This window comes from Dendrobates tinctorius, unplaced genomic scaffold (genome assembly GCF_039654945.1).
Source record: "Dendrobates tinctorius isolate UK_male_01 unplaced genomic scaffold, ASM3965494v1 ptg000196l, whole genome shotgun sequence".
NCBI lineage: Eukaryota > Metazoa > Chordata > Amphibia > Anura > Dendrobatidae > Dendrobates > Dendrobates tinctorius.
This window is the reverse complement of record NW_027361863.1, coordinates 18,261,886-18,288,503: the sequence shown is the minus strand read 5'-3', so window position 1 is coordinate 18,288,503 and position 26,618 is coordinate 18,261,886. Positions and strand designations below refer to the sequence as shown.

Below are 26,618 nucleotides of genomic sequence, written 5' to 3'. Positions count from 1 at the left end.
AGTGTTTATTTTCACGGCTCTGCGTTATAAACTTCTGTGAAGCACTTGGGGGTTCAAGGTCCTCACCATACATCTAGATAAGTTCCCTGGGGGGTCTAGTTTCCAAAATGGGGTCAAATGTGGGAGGTTTCTACTGTTTAGGCACACAGGGGCTCAGCAAATGTAACATGACGCCCGCAGACCATTCCATCAAAGTCAGCATTTCAAAATGTCACTACTTCCCTGCTGAGACCCAACGTGTGCCCAAACAGTGGTTTCCCCCCACATATGGGGTACCAGCGTACTCAGGACAAACTGGACAACAACTTTTGGGGTCCAATTTCTCCTGTGACCCTTGTGAAAATAAAAAATTGCGAGCTAAAAATTCTTTTTTTGAGGAAAAAAAAAGATTTTTTATTTTCATGGCTCTGCGTTACAATCTTCTGTGAAGCACTTCGGGGTTTAAGGTGCTCACCACACATCTAGGCAAGTTCCTTATGGGGTCTAGTTTCCAAAATGGGGTCACTTGTGGGGGGTTTCCACAGTTTAGGAACATCAAGGGCTCTGCAAATGTAACATGATGCCCGCAGACCATTCCATCAAAGTCAGCATACCAAAACGTCACTACTTCCCTTCCGAGCCCTGACGTGTGCCCATACAGTGGTCATCCCCCACATATGGGGTATCAGCGTACTCAGGACAAACTAGACAACAACTTTTGGGGTCCAATTTCTCCTGTTACCCTTGTGAAAAAAAAAATTGCGGGCTAAAAAAATTTTCTTTAGGAAAAAAAAAAGATTTTTTATTTTCACTGCTCTGCATTATAAACTTCTGTGAATCACCTGGGGGTTCAAAGTGCTCACTATGCATCTAGATAAGTTCCTTAGGGGGTCTAGTTTCCAAAATGGGGTCATTTGTGGGGGAGCTCCAAAGTTTAGGCACACAGGGGATCTCCAAACACGACATGGTGTCCGCTAACGATTGGAGCCAATTTTCATTTCAAAAAGTCAAATGGCGCTCATTCCCTTCTGCGCCCTGCCGTGCACCCAAACAGTGCCCCCCCCCCCACATATGGGGTACCAGCGTACTCAGGACAATCTGGACAACAACTTTTGTGGTCCAATTTCTCCTGTTACGCTTGTGAAAATAAAAAATAGCGTGCTAAAAAATCATTTTTGAGGAAAAAAAAATGATTTTTTATTTTCACTGCTCTATGTTATAAACTTTTGTGAGGCACTTGGGGGTTCAAAGTGCTCACTACACATCTAGATAAGTTCCTTAAGGGGTCTAGTTACCAAAATGGTGTCACTTGTGGGGGAGCTCCAATGTTTAGGCACACAGGGGCTCTCCAAACGCGACATGGTGTCCGATAACGATTGGAGCTAATTTTCCATTCAAAAAGTCAAATGGCGCTCCTTCCCTTCCGGGCCCTGCCCTGCACCCAAACAGTGGTTTATGACCACATATGAGGTATTGGTGTGCTCAGGAGAAATTGCCCAACAAATTTTAGGATCCATTTTATCCTGTTGCCCATGTGAAAATGAAAAAACTGAGGCTAAAAGATAATTTTTGTGAAAAAAAAGTACTTTTTTTTTTTTTACAGATCAATTTGAGAAGCACCTGGGGGTTCAAAGTGATCACTATGCATCTAGATAAGTTCCTTGGGGGGTCTAGTTTCCAAAATGGGGTCACTTGTGGGGGAGCTCCAGTGTTTAGGCACACAGTGACTCTCCAAACGCGACATGGCAACCGCTAAATATTCCAGCATATTTTCCATTCAAAAAGTCAAATGGTGCTCCTTCCCTTCTGAGCCCTGCCGTACGCCCAAACAGTGGTTTATGACCACATATGAGGTATCGGTGTACTCAGGGGAAATTGCCCAACAAATTTTAGGATCTATTTTATCCTGTTGCCCATGTGAAAATGAAAAAATTGATGCTGAAAGGAAATTTGTGTTGGAAAAATTAAAATGTCCATTTTTTCCTTCCACATTGCCTTAGCTGTTGTGAAACACCTGAAGGGTTAATAATCTTCTTGAATGTGGTTTTGAGTAGCTTGAGGGGTGCAGTTTTTAGAATGGTGTCACTTATGGGTATTTTCTGCCATATAGACCCCTCAAAGTGACTTCAAATGTGAGGTGGTCCCTAAAAAAAATGGTTTTGTAAATTTTGTTGTAAAAATGAGAAATCGCTGGTCAACTTTTAACCCTTATAACTTCCTAACAAAAAAATATTTTGCTTCCAAAATTGTGCTGATGTAAAGTAGACATGTGGGAAATGTTATTTAGTAACTATTTTGTGTCACATAACTCTCTAGTTTAACAGAATAAAAATTCAAAATTTGAAAATTGCGAAATTTTCAAAATTTTCGCCAAATTTCTGATTTTTTCACAAATAAACGCAAAAATTATCGACCTAAATTTACCACTAACATGAAGCCCAATATGTCACGAAAAAACAATCTCAGAATCGCTAGGATGCGTTGAAGCGTGCCAGAGTTATTACCTCATAAAGGGACACTGGTCAGAATTGCAAAAAATGGCCAGGTCATTAAGGTCAAAATAGGCTGGGTCATGAAGGGGTTAAATATAAAAATGGGACGTTCTTTTTAAGGGAATATTATTTGGGTCTTTGTATCCTTTTATATATGCCGTCCGTATATAACCTGATCTGTTAATGACACTTAATTTGGCACTATATGACAGCATTAAATAGGGTGAGACTAAGAGCCAAGACAACGCTACTATGGTATCATTACAAAAAAAATACTCAGAAAAAATATTTAATTACTTTTTGGCATCTCGGGTTTTTTTACGACTTTCATTTTGACCTAATGGTGCTTTTTTTCCCTCAAAATGTAATTTTTTTGTTGAAAACAGAGAAGAAAATACATATATACATATATTATAAAATGAAATACATCATGTAGTACATCATCACTTTCCATAATATGATACAATTTTAAAAACTGATAAATTTGCTTTTACAATGTTTGTTTAATAAAATTTTTTGGTCCCACTATGAAATATGCATATATATATACAGTATATATATATATATATATATATATATAGGCTGGATATTTGCAATTCAGCAGCTCTAGTATGATTAGGACAGTGTTGGAAACCAACTTCCAGACTCTTGGTGCTGGTCCAACAATCATGGTGGGCAGAAGAAACCATCCAAATTTATTTTTTGGTTGACCTTGCTATCATTATTACGGCTCATTCAGATGTCCGTGCACATTGGTTCGGAATTATAATAATGGTCCTCTAGATAAGCTTGAACAAAGGGCAGCGACAAATAGAATGGTATTTAACAGGGAGAAATACAAATTCGACATCTGGGCATGAAAAACGAAAATTACATCTATAGAATGGGAGGAATAGAACTAAGAAGCAGCACATGTAAAAAAGACTTGGGTATAATAATAGATCACAGACTGCACATAAGTCAACAGTGTGATGCAGCAACAAAAAAAGCAAATACAGTTCTAGGATGTATTAAGAGAAGCATACAGTCTAGATCACGTGAAGTCATTATTGCCCTCTACTCTTCCTTCATCAGGCCTCATCTGGAATACTGTGTCCAATACTGGGCGCCACATTTTAAAAAAGACATGAACAAACTGGAGCAAGTTCAGAGAAGAGCTACCAGGATGGTGAGCGGACTGCAAAGTATGTCCTATGTGGAACGGTTGCAGCATTTGGGAATGTTTAGCTTGCAAAAAAAGAAGGCTAAGAGGAGACTTAATAGCTGTCTACAAATATCTGAAGGGCTGTCACAGTGTAGAGGGATCATCATTATTTTTTTCTATTGCACATGGAAACACGAGAAGCAATGGAATGAAACTGAAAGGGAGAAGATACAGATTAGATATTAGAAATAACTTTTTGACAGTGAGGGTGATCAATGAGTGGAACAGGCTGCCACGAGAGGTGGTGAGTTCTCCTTCAATAGAAGTCTTCAAACAGAGGCTGGACAGACATCTGTCTGAGATGGTTTAGTGAATCCTGCATTGAGCAGGGGATTGGACACGATGACCCCTAACTCTAACATTCTATGATTGCATGCTAATGCACAGACTAGCCAAGGCACTGCGACCTGAGCGAAACAGCTTCATGTATTTCTATGTGGCTGTCACTCTCAGGTCAGGTGTGCCACGGCCAGTCCATGCATTGCAGTCCAATATCGGACCGATGTGCATGGACATTTGAATGCACCCGTATTGGAATCAGGACCCCACCTGCAATCATAGCCCGCCCAATTGCACGGATATAAAGCGGTCCAACGGTAGAATTACTGGTTACACTTGTAATGTGTCCAGCCGCCATTCTTAAGGGATTGCCTAAAGAAAGGTTAAGGCTAACAAAATGAATAAGTAACAAATGGTGGCAAAATGGAATCTATATTTTAATTTATCAATCTTTAAAAAATGGTTTGAAAATCGATAAGTTAGTTTCCATTTTGCATCAATTTTTATTCTGATTTTATGAGCACTGACAATATTATGTCACTTCTATTGTTCTGGGCGTGTGCATTGCTTAAAAAAAAAGATCCACTAACGGGTGACATAATGGATGACCTGTCTGTTATGATCCGTGAAAAGGTCTGGTTTTTGGGTCAAACAAAAACAAAAAAAGTTGAGCAGACCACGTTTTATGTTTCATGGTTCTAAGTTTGGCCGTACTTGCTTGTAATGTCACTAGGATATGGGGAGTTAAGCTTGATTGCTCACTGTCATCAAAGGCAAAGGTTGGGGCGTTCTGAAATTCAACATGCCCAAGAACTTCTTCACCCGACATATGCAAACTGAACAATCAATCGTGGACCTAAAAATAAGCTGAGAAATCCACTTCTTTTTCCTTCTGGACTGATAATTCATTCTCAGTTCAGGGTAAGATCTCTAAACTCTGTATTCAATGAAGGCAGATTTTCCCATTACCGAGATAAGAGATAACGGTTGGTACTTTCAAGATTCTATGGAGGAGCTAGAAGTGAGAGACGTTCCACTGCACGTTCTCCTGAAACAACAGTTACAGTTCTCCATGGAACTTTATGAGCACCAACTGTCATCACTTATCTCAGTAATGGGAAAGTCTATATTCACCGAAGTCACGTTTTACCCATGAATATGGAGAATGAACGATCAGCACAAGAGAAGAAAAAAGGAAATTTATCTGGCAAGATCTATTACACTTTCTTATTTTCATGTGCATTATTGATTTATATAAAAGAAAATTAAACCGACGGTTACTCTTTAACACTTGCTGTAGATTTGCCCGATATTACTGCTAGATACACAGGGACCCTTCTACCAAACAGGGATCATTCAAAGTGGACAATCCCTTTTATGTCAATATATAATGTAGCCGTGCCTCTGAGATAAGGGAAAGGGGGGAGATGTTTCTGCAGAATCGTGTGAACCGGACAAGATAGAATAGCAAATATATAAAAATATCTTCTTGAATACACTTTAAATAAATAAACTAGACGAAAAGTTTTTGATGGTCCTGGTCCTGATCATCTGTACCGGGAGGAACAAGGCTCTCCATTCTTATAATACTATACACTATATGCAGTAAATCTGGTTCTGATGGATCCAGGGGCGCTCACATCTCCACAATGATGCAACTTTTTCCAAGACTTCCATGTAATCCTTGCAAAAAAAAACAAAAAACTTTCCTGAGATGTTTCAGTTCATGGTCTGATCGTGTTTGGAGCAGAAGAGGTAGAGCGTGGTGGACATCTACCATCGCCTCATGTTCTGTTCACTCCAGCGGTTCCTGCGGCACCTTAACACCGGTCAGTTCTACGCTGTTGCTCTTCCTGGCAGGTTCTAGACGACTCTTTTTCTGAAATTCCTGGGCAATGTCTTCAAATGTCCGACCCTTTGTTTCAGGGACTTTGAAGAAAGTGAAGATGAAGAAGATGATCAAGAAGCCCATGAATATGAGGAAGACAAATGGACCGCATCCTTTCTGTAGTATGGAAAGAGGTGGGTAGAGGAAGAAAAAAGGAAATTTATGAAGTTGAGAGAACACAATTATGGAGTTTGTTCTTCAAAGAAGTTTTCGGCCAAGAGGTAAGACTTTCATCTGGGTCCTACCCTGAGACAAGTAACGGGGCTGACAACCCATGTCCAAAAAAATCTATTCAGTAGAGAAAGCAAACAGATTTCCGGTACCCAACTCCGATCTCTGGTTTGTTGAGGTCGGGTTTCACTTCATTGGCCAGCTCGGCATCTCCTGGTACCATTGTTGCCTCCATGTCATAATGTTGCCCAGGGTATCGCCATACACAGACATCATATAGTGACCTGGAGTCTAGGAAATAACAAAGGCGCCCTGGATGCTGGGCCAAGGACGCTGGCAAAAGAAGTCCAACTGGCTTCAAGTGGAGCGGACCAGAGGTCGGAACCAGGTAACACAAGTCTTTTTGCTCACCCAGTCCTGTCCTAAGTGTGGACAGGATATTGGATATGGTCCATCCACTTCTTGGTGAATAGCCCCTTCCGATATCTATACCACCTTTCCAACTCACCTGTGCATACGGAAACAACATGCCCACTAGGAAGTTTGCCGTCCAGTTGGAGCATCCAGATACAGCCATGGCTGCCGGCCGAGGACCTTGACTGAAGAGCTCAGCCACGATGAACCAAGGAATGGGTCCTGGGCCGATCTCAAACAAAGCCACAAACCCAAAGACTGCTGCTATGCTGACGTAACTCCATCCTATTACCTTGCCGCCGTTCTGGAACAATAGAAGGAAAATTAAAAATGTCATCACTGTCATCTAGTAATTACGCTACCTTCCATGGGCATCACTGTAATTGGATGGTGTTGGACTGGTAGGCAGAGGTATTATTACATGGGTACTGTCATTATAGCATATGTTGGTAATATTATTTTGGGCAATATACAGTGATGACATTTGGGAACTTGGATATTATTATTTAACCACTGTGCGGTAGTCTTATCTGGGCTCTGTTTGACGGTATTAAGTAAGCACTTTATGGTGGCGTTCGACAATCTTACAATCTCAGGGCAATATTATGTATTTATGTTATTATTAGTTTTGTTATTAATACGCTCTTTATAGTGTTTTTTAGCACTCTTTAGTGGTATTATGTAAGTACTATATGGTAGCATACGGTGATATTATGTATTTGTTATCCCCTTGGCATCGCAGACAGTTTTCACTTTTTTGCTTTACATAACCTTACCATTTTACTATCGATACATCGATATTTATTTTTTTGTGGGACAAGTTGTATTTTTTGTTGGCACCATTTAAGTGACCATATAACGTAGTAACGGAGTGACAACCTTTTTTTGCGATATTGACTTTGCGAGTCAGTGCTATAATGACAATATACTTGTTTCTATGGTTTTTATTACTTTTACAAGTTAGTTAAACTTAAAATTTTGGTTAGTGTCGCCATCTTTTTGGGGTCAAAATTGTTTTAAGTTTTTTTTTTTTGAGCAGAGATGTGTGAGGTATAACTTGGTCTAGGATGACCTTTAGTTGTTATAGCTATTATTTTGGCCTTCATATGACTTTTTACTCAGTTTTTATTCCATTAATTGGGGGGGATGTGAAGTCACTGAAAAACAGCCATTTTTATTATCCAGTGCTATCTTAGGACATGGAACATGGGATATATTGATCACAGGTGCAATATAGTGCAATACGTCTGCCTTAATTAGAGCCTTAGCTGAGCAGATACAGGTGCTTCTCACTAAATTAGAATATCATCAAAAAGTTAATTTATTTCAGTTCTTCAATACAAAAAGTGAAATTCATATATTCTATAGAGTCATTACACACAGAGTGATCTATTTCACGTGATTATTTCTATTAGGCTATGTACACACGTTGCGGAATTCCCGTGGAAGTTACCGCGGGAATTCTGGAATTCCATTCCGCAGGAAAACCGCATTTTAAATTCCCGCGATTTTCCCGCGGAAAAACTAGCGATTTGCAAGCGTAATTAGCTTGCAGAATGCTAGCCTTTTCCAAGCGATCTGTAGCAACGCTTGGAAAACTGATTGACAGGTTGTCACACTCATCAAACATAGTGTTTGACAAGTGTGATCAACTTTTTAATAGTGAGGCTGCCTATGCGGCATCAGTAGTAAAAAGATCTAATGTTAAAAATAATAAAAAAATAAAAAATCGTGTTTTTCTCACCTTCTGACGTCCCGCGCAGCGTCCCCGATCATCGCGATGCTCCCGTTCCCAGCGATGCCTTGCGAGACCTTTGATGACGTAGCGGTCTCGCGATACTGTAGCGGTCTCACAGGTCCTTGCCGCAAGGCATTACTGGAAACGGGAGTTGGCGGGAGCATCGGTATGGCTGCACGGGACGCCGGAAGGTGAATATAACCCGATTTTTTATTCTTATTTTTAAAGGGATATGAAACCCACAACATGGAGGACAGTCTCCTGTCCTCCACCCCCTGGGTACCATCCGCAAATGTTCTGCTTACTTTTCGCATGGTGGGCATAGCCACATGCGGAAAGTAAGCAGAACAATGCATTCCTATGTGGGTGGAATCGCCACGATTCCGCAAAATTAATGAGCATGCGTATTTTCCCATAGGATTGCATGGGATGCTTTTTTGTGTGTTTTCGCTGCAAAATCGCGCGTTAAAAAACGCAGCGGAAACGCGAAAAAAAGCTACGTGTGAACGCAGCCTTAATGATGATGATTATGGCTTACAGCCAATGAATACCCAAAAGTCATCATCAACATTAACAGAAATAAACACGTGAAATAGATCACTCTGTGTGTAATGACTCTATAGAATATATGAGTTTCACTTTTTGTATTGAAAAACTGAAATAAATTAACATTTTGATGATATTGTGAGAAGCACCTGTTGCCTGTAATTATTTTCCCATGTGCTGTGATCGCCCCCTGGTGGTGGCAGCAGGTAATGGAGCTGATCCCAAATATTGCTGTTGGGCCCCATGACTGTGATGTGGGCCCCAGTTCTTAGAAGATAAATAGCTAGGAGGAAGTCATGGTCTTACGTTTAGTTTCAAGGAAATTGTCATGATTACTGCAAACACTGCCATTCCACCAAGACCAACTAGGTGCAGAGTCCGACGTCCGGCGCGCTCGACAACCAGGAGCTGGAAAAAATTAGAATATTATTCACATTTGCACATATATTAGTATATGGAGTAGTGAGGAGCAAATATTCTGTAGTGAGAATTGAGAAATTTGCTTCAATTTGGTCAAAAAAATTCTGCAGCAAATTTATTTTGTTACAAATCAAATGTAGATTATTTTGGTTTGATCTCCAGAGCCCTGCCCATAATAAACATGCGTAAAAACAAATAAAAGAATCATACCTGCCTTCACCTGTCCTGTTGTCTTCTTTTGTCTGGTCGCTGGTGTGGTCTGCACTGGGCCATCCTTGGTGGCAAAGATGGCCCAGTGCAAACCACACCGGTGATTAGACCAAAGAAGACAAGTGAAATCCAGGTGAATATTATTTTTATTTTATTTTTTTACTCTCCCTACAATTTTTAATCCAGCCAAAAGGTGGCTGATCAGCCGCCTTTTTAGTGTATTCACATGTCTCAAATCGCAAAAAAATGCATTTTGGCAAAGCCAATTTTTTTGTGAAATTTGAGGTGAACTCAATGAGTCTCAAAGCGATTGTCTCATCTCTAATATGGAGATATTACTAATATGATGAACTAAGCTCAAACTGTGGGTCAATACTCACCGACACAACCGTAAAAACAGTGTTCACCACACCGGTACCAATGGTTGCATAAACCGCATTCGGAACATTTGCCTCCTTGAAGATATTCGTGGAATAGTAAAACACCTGTAAAGAAAACCAAAGCAATCAATCAGAGGCTAATAGTAAAAAAAAAATGAAAAAAAGAACAAAGGCTGAAAAATAAGATGACTTACTGCATTAATGCCAGATAGCTGCTGCGAAAGCTGCAGAACGATGGCGATAATAATGGGCTGCCGGTACTGACTGGAGCGGAACAGTTCTATAAAGGACACGGGTTTCTCCTGTGCCATGCGGTGACCTTCTTCCTTCATCTCTTCTATGTCAGAGGTCACGTCCTGAGTGCCCCGAAGTTTCTGAAGAACTGAAATCACGTATGAAGTCACTCAGTATTAGAAAAAAAAAAGTAGTGACGAAGTTTCTCCAAACTTCATGCCGAATTTATCAAGTCAATAAAATTCACTACTTCTACTACAACTCCGTAATTATTATTATTGTTATTATTCCCTTACTACTAGTTCTTTCACCACTACAACAAATACTAGTCGTAATTATTATTATTATTATGCCACCACTACTTCTACCAATACAACTACGGTACTTATTCCACCATTACTTCTATGTTTTCTTCGACTACCACCACCATTACAGCTACTACTTCCTCTGAAACGACCACTACTCCTTCTGTTGTACTGTTTTTTTATCTTTGCCCCGGTCCTGCTCTGCCCACTCTACACTGTGGTTGTCTGACACATGGTGCAGTTTTAATATTAGAAGTTAGGACCTTCTCGGTGGGGAAACCTTGTCACGGTGGGACGGCTTTTACGCTTTTTTGATCAAGAACAATGTTTCCCAAGTATCCTATGTTATTTATATGCACTATTACTATTTAATTACAGCAGGGTATATGTTCATTTTGTTTCTACTTTTACTTTTTTTTACTACTTTTCACTATCACTACTACTACTGTTACCACTAATTCTTCTCCAACTACCACCACTATTTTTACTATTACTTTCAATACTATTACAACTACTTCTTCTACTAACACTGTTAGTAATAATAATATTAATATTCTACCACAACTACTTCCACTACTACTACCACCAATGCTACTACAAATAACTCTACTGTTTCTTCTGACTTCTACTTATTCTACCAGCACTACTAGTATTACTACTTCTACTGCTATAATTATAGCTACTAGTTCTTCTGATATCAGCACTACTATATTTTATTACTACTTACACTTATACTACTTTACATTATTCTGCTACCACAATTACTTTTACTACTGCTAACACCATCATTATATTACTTTGTATTCTTCTACACTACCACTACTACGTCTTCTTCTACTAATTCTCCATTACTAGTCCCTCTCCTACCACTGCTCTGACTTCTCCTACTAATACTCCATTACTATTCCCTCTCCTACCACTACTACGGCTTCTTCTACTAATTCTCCATTACTAGTCCCTCTCCTACCACTACTACGTCTTCTTCTACTAATTCTCCATTACTAGTCCCTCTCCTACCACTACTACGTCTTCTTCTACTAATTCTCCATTACTAGTCCCTCTCCTACCACTACTACGTCTTCTTCTACTAATACTCCATTACTAGTCCCTCTCCTACCACTACTACATCTTCTTCTACTAATTCTCCATTACTAGTCCCTCTCCTACCACTACTATGTCGTCTTCTACTAATACTCCATTACTAGTCCCTCTCCTACCACTACTACGTCTTCTTCTACTAATTCTCCATTACTAGTCAGTCTCCTACTACTACTACGTCTTCTTCTACTAATTCTCCATTACTAGTCCCTCTCCTACCACTACTACGTCTTCTTCTACTAATTCTCCATTACTAGTCCCTCTCCTACCACTACTATATCTTCTTCTACTAATTCTCCATTACTAGTCCCTCTCCTACCACTACTACGTCTTCCTCTACTAATTCTCCATTACTAGTCCCTCTCCTACCACTACTACGGCTTCTTCTACTAATTCTCCATTACTAGTCCCTCTCCTACCACTACTATATCTTCTTCTACTAATTCTCCATTACTAGTCCCTCTCCTACCACTACTACGGCTTCTTCTACTAATTCTCCATTACTAGTCCCTCTCCTACCACTACTACGTCTTCTTCTACTAATTCTCCATTACTAGTCCCTCTCCTACCACTACTACGTCTTCTTCTACTAATTCTCCATTACTAGTCCCTCTCCTACCACTACTACGTCTTCTTCTACTAATTCTCCATTACTAGTCCCTCTCCTACCACTACTACGGCTTCTTCTACTAATTCTCCATTACTAGTCCCTCTCCTACCACTACTACGGCTTCTTCTACTAATTCTCCATTACTAGTCCCTCTCCTACCACTACTACGTCTTCTTCTACTAATTCTCCGTTACTAGTCCCTCTCCTACCATTACTACGTCTTCTTCTATTAATACTCCATTACTAGTCCCTCTCCTACCACTACTACGTCTTCTTCTACTAATTCTCCATTACTAGTCCCTCTCCTACCACTACTATGTCTTTTTTTACTAATACTCCATTACTATTCCCTCTCCTACCACTACTACGTCTTCTTCTACTAATACTCCATTACTAGTCCCTCTCCTACCACTGCTCTGACTTCTTCTACTAATTCTCCATTACTAGTCCCTCTCATACAACTACTACGTCTTCTTCTACTAATTCTCCATTACTAGTCCCTCTCCTACCACTACTACATCTTCTTCTACTAATACTCCATTACTATTCCCTCTCCTACCACTACTACGGCTTCTTCTACTAATTCTCCATTACTAGTCCCTCTCCTACCACTACTATATCTTCTTCTACTAATTCTCCATTACTAGTCCCTCTCCTACCACTACTACATCTTCTTCTACTAATTCTCCATTACTAGTCCCTCTCCTACCACTACTACGGCTTCTTCTACTAATTCTCCATTACTAGTCCCTCTCCTACCACTACTATATCTTCTTCTACTAATTCTCCATTACTAGTCCCTCTCCTACCACTACTACGGCTTCTTCTACTAATTCTCCATTACTAGTCCCTCTCCTACCACTACTACGTCTTCTTCTACTAATTCTCCATTACTAGTCCCTCTCCTACCACTACTACGTCTTCTTCTACTAATTCTCCATTACTAGTCCCTCTCCTACCACTACTACGTCTTCTTCTACTAATTCTCCATTACTAGTCCCTCTCCTACCACTACTACGGCTTCTTCTACTAATTCTCCATTACTAGTCCCTCTCCTACCACTACTACGGCTTCTTCTACTAATTCTCCATTACTAGTCCCTCTCCTACCACTACTACGTCTTCTTCTACTAATTCTCCGTTACTAGTCCCTCTCCTACCATTACTACGTCTTCTTCTATTAATACTCCATTACTAGTCCCTCTCCTACCACTACTACGTCTTCTTCTACTAATTCTCCATTACTAGTCCCTCTCCTACCACTACTATGTCTTTTTTTACTAATACTCCATTACTATTCCCTCTCCTACCACTACTACGTCTTCTTCTACTAATACTCCATTACTAGTCCCTCTCCTACCACTGCTCTGACTTCTTCTACTAATTCTCCATTACTAGTCCCTCTCATACAACTACTACGTCTTCTTCTACTAATTCTCCATTACTAGTCCCTCTCCTACCACTACTACATCTTCTTCTACTAATACTCCATTACTATTCCCTCTCCTACCACTAATACGTCTTCTTCTACTAATTCTCCATTACTAGTCCCTCTCCTACCACTACTACGTCTTCCTCTACTAATTCTCCATTACTAGTCCCTCTCCTACCACTACTACGTCTTCTTCTACTAATACTCCATTACTAGTCCCTCTCCTACCACTACTACGTCTTCTTCTGCTAATTCTCCATTACTAGTCCCTCTCCTACCACTACTACGTCTTCTTCTACTAATTCTCCATTACTAGTCCCTCTCCTACCACTACTACGTCTTCTTCTACTAATACTCCATTACTAGTCCCTCTCCTACCACTACTACGTCTTCTTCTGCTAATTCTCCATTACTAGTCCCTCTCCTACCACTACTACGTCTTCTTCTACTAATACTCCATTACTAGTCCCTCTCCTACCACTACTACGTCTTCTTCTGCTAATTCTCCATTACTAGTCCCTCTCCTACCACTACTACGTCTTCTTCTACTAATACTCCATTACTAGTCCCTCTCCTACCACTACTACGTCTTCTTCTGCTAATTCTCCATTACTAGTCCCTCTCCTACCACTACTACGTCTTCTTCTACTAATACTCCATTACTAGTCCCTCTCCTACCACTACTACGTCTTCCTCTACTAATTCTCCATTACTAGTCCCTCTCCTACCACTACTACGTCTTCTTCTACTAATTCTTCATTACTAGTCCCTCTCCTACCACTACTACGTCTTCTTCTAATACTTCTCCATTACTAGTCTCTCTCCTACCACTACTACATCTTCTTCAACTAATTCTCCATTACTAGTCCCTCTCCTACCACTACTACGTCTTCCTCTACTAATACTCCATTACTAGTCCCTCTCCTACCACTACTACGTCTTCTTCTAATACTTCTCCATTACTAGTCTCTCTCCTACCACTACTACATCTTCTTCTACTAATTCTCCATTACTAGTCCCTCTCCTACCACTACTACGTCTTCCTCTACTAATACTCCATTACTAGTCCCTCTCCTACCACTACTACGTCTTCTTCTAATACTTCTCCATTACTAGTCTCTCTCCTACCACTACTACATCTTCTTCTACTAATTCTCCATTACTAGTCCCTCTCCTACCACTACTACGTCTTCTTCTACTAATTCTCCATTACTAGTCCCTCTCCTACCACTACTATATCTTCTTCTACTAATTCTCCATTACTAGTCCCTCTCCTACCACTGCTCTGACTTCTCCTACTAATTCTCCATTACTAGTCCCTCTCCTACCACTACTACATCTTCTTCTACTAATTCTCCATTACTAGTCCCTCTCCTACCACTACTATGTCTTCTTCTACTAATACTCCATTACTAGTCCCTCTCCTACCACTACTACATCTTCTTCTACTAATACTCCATTACTAGTCCCTCTCCTACCACTACTACATCTTCTTCTACTAATTCTCCATTACTAGTCCCTCTCCTACCACTACTATGTCGTCTTCTACTAATACTCCATTACTAGTCCCTCTCCTACCACTACTACGTCTTCTTCTACTAATTCTCCATTACTAGTCAGTCTCCTACTACTACTACGTCTTCTTCTACTAATTCTCCATTACTAGTCCCTCTCCTACCACTACTACGTCTTCTTCTACTAATTCTCCATTACTAGTCCCTCTCCTACCACTACTATATCTTCTTCTACTAATTCTCCATTACTAGTCCCTCTCCTACCACTACTACGTCTTCCTCTACTAATTCTCCATTACTAGTCCCTCTCCTACCACTACTACGGCTTCTTCTACTAATTCTCCATTACTAGTCCCTCTCCTACCACTACTATATCTTCTTCTACTAATTCTCCATTACTAGTCCCTCTCCTACCACTACTACGGCTTCTTCTACTAATTCTCCATTACTAGTCCCTCTCCTACCACTACTACGTCTTCTTCTACTAATTCTCCATTACTAGTCCCTCTCCTACCACTACTACGTCTTCTTCTACTAATTCTCCATTACTAGTCCCTCTCCTACCACTACTACGTCTTCTTCTACTAATTCTCCATTACTAGTCCCTCTCCTACCACTACTACGGCTTCTTCTACTAATTCTCCATTACTAGTCCCTCTCCTACCACTACTACGGCTTCTTCTACTAATTCTCCATTACTAGTCCCTCTCCTACCACTACTACGTCTTCTTCTACTAATTCTCCGTTACTAGTCCCTCTCCTACCATTACTACGTCTTCTTCTATTAATACTCCATTACTAGTCCCTCTCCTACCACTACTACGTCTTCTTCTACTAATTCTCCATTACTAGTCCCTCTCCTACCACTACTATGTCTTTTTTTACTAATACTCCATTACTATTCCCTCTCCTACCACTACTACGTCTTCTTCTACTAATACTCCATTACTAGTCCCTCTCCTACCACTGCTCTGACTTCTTCTACTAATTCTCCATTACTAGTCCCTCTCATACAACTACTACGTCTTCTTCTACTAATTCTCCATTACTAGTCCCTCTCCTACCACTACTACATCTTCTTCTACTAATACTCCATTACTATTCCCTCTCCTACCACTACTACGGCTTCTTCTACTAATTCTCCATTACTAGTCCCTCTCCTACCACTACTATATCTTCTTCTACTAATTCTCCATTACTAGTCCCTCTCCTACCACTACTACATCTTCTTCTACTAATTCTCCATTACTAGTCCCTCTCCTACCACTACTACGGCTTCTTCTACTAATTCTCCATTACTAGTCCCTCTCCTACCACTACTATATCTTCTTCTACTAATTCTCCATTACTAGTCCCTCTCCTACCACTACTACGGCTTCTTCTACTAATTCTCCATTACTAGTCCCTCTCCTACCACTACTACGTCTTCTTCTACTAATTCTCCATTACTAGTCCCTCTCCTACCACTACTACGTCTTCTTCTACTAATTCTCCATTACTAGTCCCTCTCCTACCACTACTACGTCTTCTTCTACTAATTCTCCATTACTAGTCCCTCTCCTACCACTACTACGGCTTCTTCTACTAATTCTCCATTACTAGTCCCTCTCCTACCACTACTACGGCTTCTTCTACTAATTCTCCATTACTAGTCCCTCTCCTACCACTACTACGTCTTCTTCTACTAATTCTCCGTTACTAGTCCCTCTCCTACCATTACTACGTCTTCTTCTATTAATACTCCATTACTAGTCCCTCTCCTACCACTACTACGTCTTCTTCTACTAATTCTCCATTACTAGTCCCTCTCCTACCACTACTATGTCTTTTTTTACTAATACTCCATTACTATTCCCTCTCCTACCACTACTACGTCTTCTTCTACTAATACTCCATTACTAGTCCCTCTCCTACCACTGCTCTGACTTCTTCTACTAATTCTCCATTACTAGTCCCTCTCATACAACTACTACGTCTTCTTCTACTAATTCTCCATTACTAGTCCCTCTCCTACCACTACTACATCTTCTTCTACTAATACTCCATTACTATTCCCTCTCCTACCACTAATACGTCTTCTTCTACTAATTCTCCATTACTAGTCCCTCTCCTACCACTACTACGTCTTCCTCTACTAATTCTCCATTACTAGTCCCTCTCCTACCACTACTACGTCTTCTTCTACTAATACTCCATTACTAGTCCCTCTCCTACCACTACTACGTCTTCTTCTGCTAATTCTCCATTACTAGTCCCTCTCCTACCACTACTACGTCTTCTTCTACTAATTCTCCATTACTAGTCCCTCTCCTACCACTACTACGTCTTCTTCTACTAATACTCCATTACTAGTCCCTCTCCTACCACTACTACGTCTTCTTCTGCTAATTCTCCATTACTAGTCCCTCTCCTACCACTACTACGTCTTCTTCTACTAATACTCCATTACTAGTCCCTCTCCTACCACTACTACGTCTTCTTCTGCTAATTCTCCATTACTAGTCCCTCTCCTACCACTACTACGTCTTCTTCTACTAATACTCCATTACTAGTCCCTCTCCTACCACTACTACGTCTTCTTCTGCTAATTCTCCATTACTAGTCCCTCTCCTACCACTACTACGTCTTCTTCTACTAATACTCCATTACTAGTCCCTCTCCTACCACTACTACGTCTTCCTCTACTAATTCTCCATTACTAGTCCCTCTCCTACCACTACTACGTCTTCTTCTACTAATACTCCATTACTAGTCCCTCTCCTACCACTACTACGTCTTCTTCTGCTAATTCTCCATTACTAGTCCCTCTCCTACCACTACTACATCTTCTTCTACTAATTCTCCATTACTAGTCCCTCTCCTACCACTGCTCTGACTTCTACTAATTCTCCATTACTAGTCCCTCTCCTACCACTACTACGTCTTCTTCTACTAATTCTCCATTACTAGTCCCTCTCCTACCACTACTACGTCTTCTTCTACTAATTCTCCATTACTAGTCCCTCTCCTACCACTACTATGTCTTCTTCTACTAATTCTCCATTACTAGTCCCTCTCCTACCACTGCTCTGACTTCTCCTACTAATACTCCATTACTAGTCCCTCTCCTACCACTGCTCTGACGACTTCTACTAATTCTCCATTACTAGTCCCTCTCCTACCACTACTACGTCTTCTTCTACTAATTCTTCATTACTAGTCCCTCTCCTACCACTACTACGTCTTCTTCTAATACTTCTCCATTACTAGTCTCTCTCCTACCACTACTACATCTTCTTCAACTAATTCTCCATTACTAGTCCCTCTCCTACCACTACTACGTCTTCCTCTACTAATACTCCATTACTAGTCCCTCTCCTACCACTACTACGTCTTCTTCTAATACTTCTCCATTACTAGTCTCTCTCCTACCACTACTACATCTTCTTCTACTAATTCTCCATTACTAGTCCCTCTCCTACCACTACTACGTCTTCTTCTAATACTTCTCCATTACTAGTCTCTCTCCTACCACTACTACATCTTCTTCTACTAATTCTCCATTACTAGTCCCTCTCCTACCACTACTACGTCTTCTTCTACTAATTCTCCATTACTAGTCCCTCTCCTACCACTACTATATCTTCTTCTACTAATTCTCCATTACTAGTCCCTCTCCTACCACTGCTCTGACTTCTCCTACTAATTCTCCATTACTAGTCCCTCTCCTACCACTACTACATCTTCTTCTACTAATTCTCCATTACTAGTCCCTCTCCTACCACTACTATGTCTTCTTCTACTAATACTCCATTACTAGTCCCTCTCCTACCACTACTACATCTTCTTCTACTAATTCTCCATTACTAGTCCCTCTCCTACCACTACTACATCTTCTTCTACTAATTCTCCATTACTAGTCCCTCTCCTACCACTACTATGTCTTCTTCTACTAATACTCCATTACTAGTCCCTCTCCTACCACTACTACATCTTCTTCTACTAATTCTCCATTACTAGTCCCTCTCCTACCACTACTATGTCTTCTTCTACTAATACTCCATTATTAGTCCCTCTCCTACCACTGCTCTGACTTCTCCTACTAATTCTCCATTACTAGTCCCTCTCCTACCACTACTACATCTTCTTCTACTAATTCTCCATTACTAGTCCCTCTCCTACCACTACTACGTCTTCTTCTAATACTTCTCCATTACTAGTCCCTCTCCTACCACTACTACATCTTCTTCTACTAATTCTCCATTACTAGTCCCTCTCCTACCACTACTACGTCTTCTTCTACTAATTCTCCATTACTAGTCCTTCTCCTACCACTACTACGTCTTCATCTAATACTTCTCCATTACTAGTCCCTCTCCTACCACTACTACGTCTTCTTCTACTAATTCTCCATTACTAGTCCCTCTCCTACCACTACTATGTCTTCTTCTACTAATTCTCCATTACTAGTCCCTCTCCTACCACTACTACGTCTTCATCTAATACTTCTCCATTACTAGTCCCTCTCCTACCACTACTACATCTTCTTCTACTAATTCTCCATTACTAGTCCCTCTCCTACCACTACTACGTCTTCTTCTACTAATTCTCCATTACTAGTCCTTCTCCTACCACTACTACGTCTTCATCTAATACTTCTCCATTACTAGTCCCTCTCCTACCACTACTACGTCTTCTTCTACTAATTCTCCATTACTAGTCCCTCTCCTACCACTACTATGTCTTCTTCTACTAATTCTCCATTACTAGTCCCTCTCCTACCACTACTACGTCTTCATCTAATACTTCTCCATTACTAGTCCCTCTCCTACCACTACTATGTCTTCTTCTACTAATTCTCCATTACTAGTCCCTCTCCTACCACTACTACGTCTTCATCTAATACTTCTCCATTACTAGTCCCTCTCCTACCACTACTACGTCTTCTTCTACTAATTCTCCATTACTAGTCCCTCTCCTACCACTACTATGTCTTCTTCTACTAATTCTCCATTACTAGTCCCTCTCCTACCACTACTACGTCTTCATCTAATACTTCTCCATTACTAGTCCCTCTCCTACCACTACTACATCTTCTTCTACTAATTCTCCATTACTAGTCCCTCTCCTACCACTACTACGTCTTCTTCTACTAATTCTCCCTTTACTAGTCCCTGTCCTACCACTACTATGTCTTCTTCTACTAATTCTCCATTACTAGTCCCTCTCCTACCACTACTACGTCTTCTTCTACTAATTCTCCATTACTAGTCCCTCTCCTACCACTACTATGTCTTCTTCTACTAATTCTCCATTACTAGTCCCTCTCCTACCACTACTATGTCTTCTTCTACTAATTCTCCATTACTAGTCCCTCTCCTACCACTACTACGTCTTCATCTAATACTTCTCCATTACTAGTCCCTCTCCTACCACTACTACATCTTCTTCTACTAATTCTCCATTACTAGTCCCTCTCCTACCACTACTACGTCTTCTTCTACTAATTCTCCCTTTACTAGTCCCTGTCCTACCACTACTATGTCTTCTTCTACTAATTCTCCATTACTAGTCCTTCTCCTACCACTACTACGTCTTCATCTAATACTTCTCCATTACTAGTCCCTCTCCTACCACTACTACGTCTTCTTCTACTAATTCTCCATTACTAGTCCCTCTCCTACCACTACTATGTCTTCTACTAATTCTCCATTACTAGTCCCTCTCCTACCACTACTACGTCTTCATCTAATACTTCTCCATTACTAGTCCCTCTCCTACCACTACTACATCTTCTTCTACTAATTCTCCATTACTAGTCCCTCTCCTACCACTACTACGTCTTCTTCTACTAATTCTCCCTTTACTAGTCCCTGTCCTACCACTACTATGTCTTCTTCTACTAATTCTCCATTACTAGTCCCTCTCCTACCACTACTATGTCTTCTTCTACTAATTCTCCATTACTAGTCCCTCTCCTACCACTACTACGTCTTCATCTAATACTTCTCCATTACTAGTCCCTCTCCTACCACTACTACATCTTCTTCTACTAATTCTCCATTACTAGTCCCTCTCCTACCACTACTATGTCTTCTTCTACTAATTCTCCCTTTACTAGTCCCTGTCCTACCACTACTATGTCTTCTTCTACTAATTCTCCATTACTAGTCCCTCTCCTACCACTACTACGTCTTCATCTAATACTTCTCCATTACTAGTCCCTCTCCTACCACTACTACATCTTCTTCTACTAATTCTCCATTACTAGTCCCTCTCCTACCACTACTATGTCTTCTTCTACTAATTCTCCCTTTACTAGTCCCTGTCCTACCACTACTATGTCTTCTTCTACTAATTCTCCATTACTAGTCCCTCTCTTACTACTACCACCATCATATTCTCCTGACACTCACTGGTCTCAGCTTGTTCATGCTCCTTCTTTACAATCAGTAGATATCGGGGGCTCTCCGGGCAGAACGGCAGCAGCCCGCATTGAAGAATCGACAGGAAAACCGTGATCCCCAGTAAGAGAGGCCAGAAGGTGACCGACCCCAGGATGACTTGCAGCCCGAAAATCTAAAAGAGAGAATGCAAAGATTAATCAGGATGTGAGATACTTAATAGACAATGCAATCTCATTGATCCATGGGCACACCTGATATCGGCCAACTTTAGTCCAATGTGTATGGGGGCCTTTAGAGGTGAGATGAGGTCCTGAAGGGTAAACCAGACTTCTCACTGCCATAAGTTTTACTGATAATTGTATCACACGGTTATTAGATTATGGTATGGATGGAGGCCATGCTATTTAAGCACTATATGGGGGTATTTAAACGCTACAGAATAATAATTGAAGTGTGGCCTTCATTGGGGATACAAGCTGAAATCACAGTACCGCACAGGTCTAACATAACATTTGGCACCCACTGTTATTAAGCTAGGGATGGATTATGCCTTGAACGGCGTAGGAGTATTTTATATGGATGTTTTATGAAGATACCATAACCAATTGGTGGGAAGCCAACTCCCTACTCTGCAACTGATCATCTGATTGAGGGTGCTGCAGAGCTCCGTCTATGGTGTTGTGGCCATAAAAGGTACTGCAGACTTTCATTCACTTCTACATGCAGTACCATTCATGGCCACTACAAAATGTACGGCGCTTTGGCTCTTCAGGTGCACTGTAGCACCCCCAATCACTTGATCAGACGTCTCTTTAGGATTAGGATATACACTGATATTATTGTACCCTCAAGCCAACCAACCTGTGCTATCAATATTCCCACTACGATGCCAAGCTGGTTCAGAGTGCCCAGAGCGCCTCGGTAAGCAGTCGGTGCCAGCTCCCCGATATACATAGGTACGAGACCGGTGCAGAATCCAGAAAATACTCCAATAATGAATCTTCCAATAATAAGCATCTCAAAGGACCAAGCAAGCTTCGAGAGAGCCATAAGTGCTCCCCCCACCAAGGCGGCGACATTGACCATCAGCATTGAATTCCTCCTGGAAAAGAGAATGTGATCAGATTGATCGATGATTTCAAAATGAACTGGAGTCAATCATGTTATTCTGTCAATTGACACCAAAACGTCACAATCTACTGAAACTGGAGATGTTTTTGCACCAGAGAGTCAGGTCAATTGGCCCCGAAATGCGTTGCCATCTAATAGAACCTTATCGTGTAATTATGGTTTCATAAGGCCTCTTTCACACATCAGTTTTTTAGAATCAGTCGTAATCCGTCAAAGTGTGAAAAAAAACGGATCCTGCGCAGATTGTGAAAAAATGATGTGCCGGATCTGTTTTTTTTTATGGATCCGTTGCAGCAGCTGTAGAAACTATTTTGGGCATGCTCAGTTTTAGGAGCGAGAGAGAGAATTTTTGATGTGCCAGACAGGCCGTGGGGGATAAATTAAAGGAAGAGAAATTATTCTGGGCATGTTCAGTTTTAAAAAAATGGAATCCGTCTTTTGACGGACAGTGATGGATTCTGCGCCCATAAGCTTCCATTATAGCCAACGATCGACGGATGGTGCTGGATCTGTCGCTGTCCGACTTTTCGTCGGAGACAAAAAACGTTCCTATGTCCGTTGTATCCGGCCGACGGACAAAGAATTTCTGACGGATCCGTCGAATGACGGATGAAGCGTGCATCTATCTGTCGCTAATACAAGTCTATGAGAAAAAAACGGATCCAGCGGCATCAGTTGCTGGATCCGTTTTTTTCACAAAACGACAGCTTGTGACTGATGCAAAAAAACTGATGTGTGAAAGAGGCCTAATTTGGTCCAGAAAAGTGCTGCAATTAACTGGAACTGGAGAAAATTGTGTAATTAGGCCTGAAGAGTGTTATAGTCAAGCTCAGAATGTGTGCCAATCTAGTAAAGTGGCACAGGTCATGTTTAAAGTCAGTTGGCCGCCCGAAACGCGCTTCGATCAACTGTGAGTGTTTTATATAAAAAGTGTTAAATAAAGAGCTATGCAAGTCGCGAATAGGTTATTCCAAAAATAAAACGTTATCCCCTATTCATAGGATGAGTGATAACTTACTAATCGCTCAGGGGCTGACTAATTGGGACTGTAGGACCCTGAGAGCCGTGCTCTGCTGTCCCTTCTGGAAGAGAGCCGAACACGCTTCATCTCTGCTCCAGTCTCTGTCCATGTGACTGCAGGAAATAGCTGGACGCTGTACTTTTCTTTTCTCCAGCAGCCCCGTCAATCAAGAATGGAGACCAGGCACGCGCACCTCAGCCCATTGGAATCAGGGTTTTGAAGATCCTGGAATTACTGAAGGATCCTAGCGGCCGAATCACCAGTGATCTGCACATTATCTCATATCTTATCTATTTTTGGGAAAAGCCCTTTAATAAACTAAGTTTCAATCCTTTTATTTTTCAAGATATCTGCTTGTTTTCAGTGAACGTTGGTCAAAATGGCTCCACAAGACTTGCACACTTGCCCTGCACCACATTCATTTATTGGTTCAGACACGTTTTTTCACCTTTGCTCGACAAGGCGCGCGATAGAAAGGACTGTGGCTTGAAGTGCACCAACAGTAACAGTGACAGTATCTCCCCGCTCTCACCTCCCAAATCGGTTGGCAAAATACCCAACAGAAAGAGATCCAAACATCCCCCCGACGGAGAAGATAGCCACGGAGAGGGACCACAGTGAGGTGAGCATGCCCTCCGACATCGGCGTCCGGTACCGATGGATGTAAGCGTCATTATAGAAGGCTTTGATGATCTATGAAAAAAACAAGAAACAATCCCTTTTTTAGAAAGACGGAATGAAAAAAATCATCTCTTACAGAAAAAAAATCCTATAATCTCAATTACATCTTTCTTTTTGTCAACTGCCAGTAGCTCGCACACTATCAACGACTTATACGTCATCAAATATCAACGTCTACTCGCTAACGCTTTCCACTTTTCTATAATTTCTTAGTCTCATTTTCATTTTTGTTCAAGAAAAACTATGTAGCATTGGATGAAGCGTGATAGAAAACAGCCACATACAGTGTCGCCTAAAGTATAATTAGATTTTGCTGCCATACTGTACAAATAAATAATGGCGCAAACAATACACCACACACAAGTAATACCAACATACATAGTGCAATCAAATATTTAGCTACACATAAAAAAGCTTATATGCCAAAGAATGTCTTCAGGTGCAATACACATACTACATAGAGTGTGCATATAAATAATACTACTATTCAGTGCTGATAAATTATACTGCAATATACTGCTAATTTATTATGCTTTATATGATTATATATACAGTACAAAACGCAAAGTCACACATACAGTATTCACATGTGTATGGTAAAGGTCTCCATTTCATGTACAAAGTCCATTTCAAAAAAAAGTTTGCCTGCTGTGTAAAATGTATAGAAAACAATAATGCAATGATTAAAAAATTTCTTATTGCCATATTTTATTCAGAACATAGGACAATATACAAAAAAGGCTGCACCCTATCATGCTAAATCATGTCAATATGAAGTACCGGTATATGAAATATGAATAGCAATACAGCTTTTGAATATTAGGAAAAAATTTTATGCTAAGCGTCTCATAATTCTTTCTTAATATTCAAAAGCGGTATTGCTATTACTATTATATATACTGCTCAAAAAATAAAGGGAACACTAAAAGTTGGATCAGCCTGTAATTTATTCCCTTTATTTTTTTGAGCAGTATATATAAAGCTGAGTGTATGTACAGTATGTGTGTGTATGTGTATATGTATCAAGCCACGCCCAATCTGCAGAGCTCCACCCACTCCGCATAGCCACAGGAAAAGAGCCTCTGGTCCAGAGACACCGGACAACAGTTGTGACACAACTTGGCCTCACATACATTGCACACAGCTCTGCTGCAGGGACCCTCTGATCCTATGTATATGGGTTGCTATACATCCCCCAGTAATGTGATATAAGACCCTGCTCTGTGACAGGAGCTGATACTTCTACTCCAGCACCAGCACAGCCCTGCGTCTGACTCCTCCTCTCAAGCAAGTGACTGGTCACATGGTTGTGACATCATCACAGGTCGTTTAGCTGCCCAGGATCTCGCTTCTACCGAGAGCAGCAGCAGGCGGCGCAGGGCGGTGCCATCCTCTCCGGCAGCAGTGACGGCCTCTCTCCAGAGTTTCACTCTGTCTGCGCTGCTCGCCACCGCCAATGTGCTGATTGAGGCATAAAACCCAGAAACTCTCCAGACCCGGGACTGGATCTGTGCATCGCTGCTGGCCTGGCAGGAAGGAGGAAAGAAGAAACCCACCACACACAGGCGGAGCCCCCGCTGTCAGTCTGCGCCGGAGAAGAGCAGCGACAAGAACACCAACATCATGTACACCAGCAGGAAGAGGCGCAAACCCGTGCAGAAGGCATAAGTTACACCCGTGCCCCGCTATGGGTCCCTGCAGGCATAATAGGGGTTAACAGAAACTACTTGAGAGCGGCGGACGGCCACTGCTGGCATGGAGGGGACGGGGCAGTGCTGGCATGGAGGTGACGGGGCAGTGCTGGCATAGAATGGACAGGGCAGTGCTGGTATGGAGGGGATAGAGCAGTGCTGGCATGGAGAGGACGGGGCAGTGCTGGCATAGAATGGACATGGCAGTGCTGGTATGGAGGGGATGGAGCAGTGCTGGTATAGAATGGACATGGCAGTGCTGGTATGGAGGGGATGGAGCAGTGCTGGTATAGAATGGACATGGCAGTGCTGGTATGGAGGGGACGGGGCAGTGCTGCCTGTCCGGTCACACAGCCTGCCACTGTGTGTATATAAAAGCTGTGCTGCAGAAAAATTCTGTGTATATAGGAGGAGCGTGAGGTGCAGGAGGAGGCTGTGTAAAAAGAAGGAGCATGAAAGTGCAGGAGGAATAAGGCCCCTTAACTGCCGCCGTTATTTGTTATAACTAACCACAGTTAGTTACTATGCCCGAGCAACGCCGGGCTCTTCAGCTCATATTTCATATATTTCACATTGACATGCTTTAGCATGACAGAGTGCAACCTTTTTTGTATATTGTATATGGAGGCAGCTCCTTCTGGTATGCACCTATTCACACTAGTCTGGATGTGCCAGTCAGTTTTTTGTCATTCAGAACATAGGACAGAGATAAAGACGTTGAGATAAAGTAGCTGAATGTTGGTAATTTTGCCATTTTATTTGAAAAAATTAACTCATTTAGAAATTGATGACAGC

At 41.3% G+C, this 26,618-nt stretch overlaps 1 protein-coding gene across 1 annotated transcript in view; it reads right to left on the bottom strand.

Annotated features, from left to right (window-relative positions):
• Positions 1-2,744: 2,744 nt before the first annotated feature.
• LOC141056264 (solute carrier family 2, facilitated glucose transporter member 3-like) overlaps positions 2,745-26,618 on the bottom strand; it is a 40,178-nt gene continuing 16,304 nt past the window's right edge. The window contains exons 3-10 of the mRNA XM_073553003.1: positions 23,984-24,144; positions 22,161-22,401; positions 21,309-21,471; positions 9,916-10,103; positions 9,722-9,826; positions 9,018-9,119; positions 6,522-6,731; positions 2,745-5,959 (exon numbers count right to left, since the gene is read on the bottom strand). Coding sequence (XP_073409104.1) covers positions 5,750-5,959; positions 6,522-6,731; positions 9,018-9,119; positions 9,722-9,826; positions 9,916-10,103; positions 21,309-21,471; positions 22,161-22,401; positions 23,984-24,144 — 1,380 coding nt within the window. The 3' untranslated portion in view covers positions 2,745-5,749. The remainder of the gene's footprint in view (positions 5,960-6,521; positions 6,732-9,017; positions 9,120-9,721; positions 9,827-9,915; positions 10,104-21,308; positions 21,472-22,160; positions 22,402-23,983; positions 24,145-26,618) is intronic.